Genomic DNA, 6,246 nt, shown 5'->3' on the forward strand with positions numbered 1-6,246 from the left:
GGGCACCCCTCCATGTGCACAAAGCTCATCACGCACTGCATGGGGCACATGTAGCAAGGTCACACTCAGGGCACAGTGACAGCATGGCGGGGAGTGGCTGGCTCCAAGGTGCCTCCCCAGAGAGGCCCCTGATGGGAGGGTGGAGGCATGGCCAGCTCTTTGACTCAGTTGTCTGGAAGCCTGGCACATCTAAGCCTGGGTGCCATGGGCTGCATGGCAGAGTGGCTGGCCTGCAAGATGTAGGGGAGTGTGGTCTGGAACTGTGGCAGCAGGTGCTGCCAGCAGCCTGGCCTGACCTGGCCCGATAGGAAGGGGGCAGGTGGCCTGCAGTCAGCACTCAGCAGGCCACTGGCCCCAGGGGAGTAAGCGGGGCCAGGAGGCTCAGCTGATGGCTGCCTGGGCTCAGCCCTGCCAAACCAGCTTACCATGGTCCCTGGGCATCCATGCACGACTGACCTCCCAATCTGATGCTGGGCAGTGCAGGGCTCCTGGTACAAAGCACCTTATCTCTGAAATGTTGCAAACTCTCACAAAAGGCTTCTGTATCTTGCTTCTTTAAGACCAGTTTCTGGGCATGGGGGAGAGGCTGCAGGGCCCTGCCAGAGTGCCACATCAGGGTTGCTGCCATCTATTGCTGGAGCTGCCTGGATATGCGGGCCGTGCCAGTGGCGCCGAGGGACTGGACCCTGCTGCTCCAGCAGCTGGTGGCAGTGGTGGAGAATGGGGCAGTGTAGAAGCAGGCGTGGCAGCAGGTGTGGGAGGCATGGGAGCTGGCCTGGCAGGTGGAAGACATTGCTTGGGAGACTGCCCAGAAGGAGGCATGGGATCAGGTGCAGTGGGAGCACTGGGCCTAGCTGGAGGCCCTAGAGCAGTGCTGCATGGAGCTGCTCCAGCAGCAACTGGCTATCCAGGGCTGGCCAGAGGAGCCCGCGTCAAGGCCCCCCCATGCCAGGTTCCTGGCCCCGCAGGGTCCCTGGGACCTGCCTGCCGCCCCACAGCAGGTCCCCGCCTGGGCCTCAGAGGTCCTCTGCTGCCTCCCAAATGCAGGAGCCCTAGTGCTCACTGTGGCCCCTGGATCAGTGGGGAAACTGTCTACAACCAGGGTGCTGGCCACCTCCCACTGGGCTCTGTGCCCTGTGTGCCCCCAGTGCACAGCCCTCCATTCTAGGACTCAGAGAAAGACTGAGACTGATGAATATAGTTTTCAGTTTGGGAGGAGGCTTTTTATTGTTTGCAGGTGGGGAGGGTGGTGGAAGGGCTCTGTGTATTGGGGAGAGAATGGGTAGGGGGCTCTGTTGGTTGAGGGGGGAGATAGGGAAGGGCAATAAAGGTTTTCATTATAAACATGTGCATGACCTGGAGTGGTGCTGGGGGGGTGGGCAGGGGGTAGGGGGTATGTGGGCAATGGGGCAGACAGGTGGTAACAAAGATGATTGGGTGCACCTTGATGTCCTGGTGTTCCAGGTGGGGCTGGAGTTGGTGCAGCAGGTCTTCAAAAGTGGCCCAGGTCATCCAGAATGTGCTGACCCACTGGTTGTTATCCCATTCCTGCAGCGCAATGCATTGCCACCAGTCCTGGCTGGTGCAGCGGGCCCAGAGGCAGTGGGGCTGGTGAGACAGGAGTCCTGGTGGTGGTATTCTGGAGGCCCTGGAAGGCATGTACCAGTTGTCCAGGGGGTGGCCAGATCAGGTGGGGAAGTCGGAGGGTGCAAGCTGGCCAAGCAGCAGGCATGTGGAATGGCAGCGGGTGAACAGAACATCTGTGGCAGCCCCGGGTGCTAGGGCCAGGAGCTGGGGCAACCGGGGCTGGGAAGTGCAGCTGCAGCAGGAGCAAAGCAGGCATGTGCTGCCTGTGTCTCTGCCACACTGCTCTTCTGCTACTGGAAGCATCAGCCCAGAGGTCACAGTGCAGAGGGTGTGCTTTCCAGATGGCTGCCAAGTGCTGGCAGGTGGCTCTAGCTGCTAAGTGCTAGCAGCCATGCGTCCGGAGGCTGGAGCTCCCTCTCAGTGGTCACAGGGGTACATGGCAGGGCTTCAGTGACTTGGGACTAAAGCTAGTCTCAAGTCCCACCACGTGTAGACACTTGCCAAAAAAATGCTTAATGTGCATTAAATTTATGCGCACTTAAATTCACATGTAGACTTTCCCACAGTGTTGTATGAACTGCAGCACACATTCAGAGACATAGCAAAGGAGAGAATGGGCCAGACCCAGCAAAGGAGTTAGGCACCACTGTTAGGGTAACAATAATTTGGATTATTGGGGAGCATTGGATTTGCAGCTGAATACAAGGCATGACCTGTGGCCTAGCAGAGCTGCTGACCACAAGGCAGAATGATAGTTAAGCCAGCCATTTGCTTATGCTAAGTAACCATCTTAACTGTGTTAACCATTTTCTGAGGAAAAAGCAGCAAGTGAATTTGTGTGAGTCTGTGTGCTGTGAACCAGCTACAGTAAGAAATTAGATAAGATACAGGGGCCCAAAAAGGGTAGAAGATGGTACAACATGAGACAGAAAAACAGACTGGAATGTGGAAAACAACAAGTAATTGGTAACAGAATCCAAGATGAACATATGCAAAAAGGTAAATGGTGATTGGTGAAGAAGCCTCCAGAAGCTTCCAGGTTTTGTTCAAAGTCTGCCTATTGACCGAAGAAAAGGAGTCAAGGTCTTAGACATGCGCTCATAGCAAAAAGACATGTAAATGAATGAAATGCATAGACAATTCCATGTTAATGATGCAAACAGTAAACAGAGGCGGAGCTTGAGATGGAAGGAGAAATGGGTGGAACTGGAGGTGGAACAAGGCAGGGTAAATGTTAATGAGTATAAACCAAAGTGTATAAATATGGAAGAAAACTATTGTTCATGGCTGCTCCTCATCTCTTATGGTGAGAGAGCTCGCCCGAAGTTGTCTCCATTCTGAATAAAGCTGTTGCGAGCAATGTGGGAAAAAAAAATTGCTAGCAACAGCAAATGAGTCCTGCTCCCAGCCTTGAGCATATTGGAGGCTGGGAGCACAGATCAGTTGGCCTGTGGTCCCAGCCTCTGGGGAAGAGCAGCCACTTCCAGCTGTAGGCACATCAGAGTCACAGGCTCCAATGCATCCCCACACTTGGGAGTCGCAATCACCTGATCAGTTAATCATGTCTTAAGCAACATTTACCATTTGCCAGGGGTTAAGGAGTTAAGCCTACAAAAAGGCTCAGTGTTGTCCAACTGCCACTATAGATACCTTTGCCTAAAATTTGAGAAGTCCCTGGGTGCCTAAATGTGTGCTTCTGGGCCCATCCAGAAAGATCTATGCCTTGGTTGTTTTGGACAGCCAGTTGCTGGCTCATGCCTCACTCTCTACCCACTCTCCCCCACAAACACACACTGACGTAAGAACATGCCCAGGACTCTGTATTTTATGCAATGAATGGTTAATGTGAACACAAGCATCACTATGTGTCTCTGACACTACTGGGACCTTCTCTCATCCCTGACAGTCCCAACACAAACTGCCAGTTAAAACTTAAAAGACATAAACACTCTGGCTATAACTAAACTCTTAGCTTACTGGCTTGACACCAAAACCCCTGCTTATCCTTGGTCCTAGTCCCCTGCCACTTCCCAGCTCCTTACTTGCTGTTCTCAGGCATAGCTGGATCTCAGTCACTTAGCTGCAGCCAACTCTCTACAAAGATCTTCCCCCTTCAGCCTTCAGGTCTAAACTGACCATCCTGAATCAGGCTCTGGGTTTATGTGCCTCATAGACCCTGTCCCTTTTTGGTAATGTGGCTCCCCTAGCTACTCACAGGTGTTTTCTACTTAGGCTTGTTGGCTTAATTCTAGGGCAGCTTACTGCTGCTGCCTGGCTGCGTAACACTACCTTTCTCCTATGCAGGGCTCTACCCTGTTACACTACTGCAGAGCAGCCAGCCCTGCTAAAGGCACTCATAGCCTATAAATCCCTGGGGAGCCACTCTTCCGTAACTCCTAATGAGCAGACTTCCCCACCTGAGGCTCTCTGCTGTTGTTTCTCCCCTAAAGTAACAGGAGCCCTAGGCTCCGTTACTCGTGCAGATTTTTAAATAGTCAGGCACCAAACACAGTGTACATTTGTAATAAAACAGGACATAACCTTTATTAAGAATGACAAATACTAAAAACCAGACAAGCTGATCATATAATTAATGAAGGATAATACAGTTTGATACCCCAACACCTTGGCAGGTACAAACAGTTTATCCCTGCACTGGCACTGGCAGTGACATCAGTTCCAGTGGAGACTCCATGCCCAGACAGGCCAAACAGAGGTGTCCTAATTCCTTCCCAGATGGATTGTGCTAGAACAACTCAAGATTTAAACTGCCCAGGATCTCCACAGCAGTCCTGCTAAGACGAGGCTACTCAGGAGACATCAACACAGAGTTTCTATCACCTGCTTTCACCACACCCCTTCCCGTTTCCACTACTTCCTGGGATTTGTCAGGTACCTTCATGTACTTCCTGGAATGAGGATTGTTGGTGGGTTTCTCCCTGCAAAGCCTGTGGAATGAACTAAGACCAAAGCAGACAGAAGATGAATGTGGGAAAATACATTCATGGATAATGTGATTAACTAAATTCCTTATGATATATGGAAGTGAAGAAATAATACCACAGTGCAGTAAAGGAAGTAACACGCCCATCCAGAAAGTATACAGAAACCATGCATACAATGTAGAGAAACAGTAATGCATGCATGCAAAAAACAAAAATAGAGAAATCTTATTTTAATTGCAAGTGCAGAAATGATTGGCTTTTAGCCATGCTTTAGTCACAGATATAGTATCTGACAATTGGTTTGGGGACAACTAGAGAAGAAACAATAATGCAATAGGTGTGTGAACAAACCACCCCAAGTCATTTACTTTAACTGCAAATGGTAGTTCAGGGCAATTTGACTTGTTAAAAGGTTAGGACAGAACAGTGTGCAGCAAATTCACAGAGTAGTTGGAGGTAGTCTCCTGTTATCATTACCCCTTGGCTGAGAAGTCATTAGCATACTGGGGCACTGAAGCCACATACCAAACTTTAAAAATTACCCTGTTGCTTGCTTTCATTGCTGCCCAAATAATTGCCAAAAAATATCAAGACAACTATGATTCACCTGCAAAATACAGTAAACTATATGTTAGGGGTAAATCCCAAAAAAGACGCCAAAACCTTAATTCCAACATGCTTCAGGAGTGTTCAGAATTGGAATCTCAGCTTCACAGTCTTAGGAGAGGTGAAGCCAATGCGTTCAACTTTGAGATTGGGGTAAAAATCTGGAGGGGATTTTGTCATTTGGGTCCTCTCAATACTAAATATAAATGAACTTTGTTACAGGCTGGATTGTTTGCTGGTCTTTTCTTACATCCAAGTCTCAGGCATAATGAAAATTTATCTTAATTAGCCTCTGATGCATCAAAGCACAGTAATACTTTTTTCTCTTTTAAACTCTTCAAACTGTTTTTAGATTTGGGCATTGTTTTACCTCTACTGTATCCTGTGCAGTATTAGAAAACCAAAATGCTAATCCTTGTGCTCTACTATTATGTGAATCTGCTTGTTAGAAAAAGATATACCTGCAATTAAAGACTAAAAACCACTTCTCTTCTGGCCTTTTTAGAAGGGTCAGGTAGCCCTGTTGAGGAACCCCGACTGTAGAACATTTAGCTAATGAGGGAGCTTAAAAACCCAAGGAAGAGAGAAAACTGTCTGAAAGAGCAGTTTTCAAGCAGGAGACAAGCCGTGAGCTGAACAAGCTTGCTACTAGGGAGGGCCCTAGCTCTGGTGGGGCTAGAGCCAGAGTCCCCTCCTTGTGCCTGGGAAAGGGCTGAGGGGTCTTGTTTGTTGATTTGTTTGTCTTCTGTTCAAAGACTGTGCTTTTATTTGGGAGTACTTGCTGCAGAGCTCCTCAGGAAGCAAAGCCAGCCTGCAGGAGCCAACAGACTAAGTAACCCACTTACATGTATCCAACAGGGCTATGTGAAGCTTTGTGTGCTGATTTGATTTGGGAGAGGTTTGGTGGCCGAATCTCCAAATCCAAATCAAATTAGGGGACCAATAAAAAGGTCTGAATCAATTTGAAGCTTTCTGAATCTTTGGAAAATATTCGGAGAGCTTTGGTGATTCAGACAGTTCCCGCCTGCTGCAGCACGGAGCTGGAGCCAGACTTGGAGCTGGTAAGTAAGGGGTGGGGGAGGGGGGGGCAGGACCATGGGGGGACCCC

At 49.4% G+C, this 6,246-nt stretch overlaps 1 protein-coding gene across 2 annotated transcripts in view; it reads right to left on the minus strand.

The window, feature by feature from the left end:
* Positions 1-4,121: 4,121 nt before the first annotated feature.
* Positions 4,122-6,246, minus strand: part of LOC102369110 (aldehyde oxidase 1-like) — a 13,816-nt gene continuing 11,691 nt past the window's right edge. For both annotated transcript variants that reach the window (XR_001359258.2, XM_014527645.2), the window contains one exon: positions 4,122-4,547. Coding sequence is in view for 1 of the 2 variants with exons in the window: in XM_014527645.2 (XP_014383131.1) it covers positions 4,476-4,547 (72 nt within the window). In the remaining variant the exon portion in view is untranslated. The remainder of the gene's footprint in view (positions 4,548-6,246) is intronic.

This window comes from Alligator sinensis, unplaced genomic scaffold (assembly GCF_000455745.1).
Source record: "Alligator sinensis unplaced genomic scaffold, ASM45574v1 scaffold2312_1, whole genome shotgun sequence".
NCBI classification, from domain to species: Eukaryota; Metazoa; Chordata; order Crocodylia; family Alligatoridae; genus Alligator; species Alligator sinensis.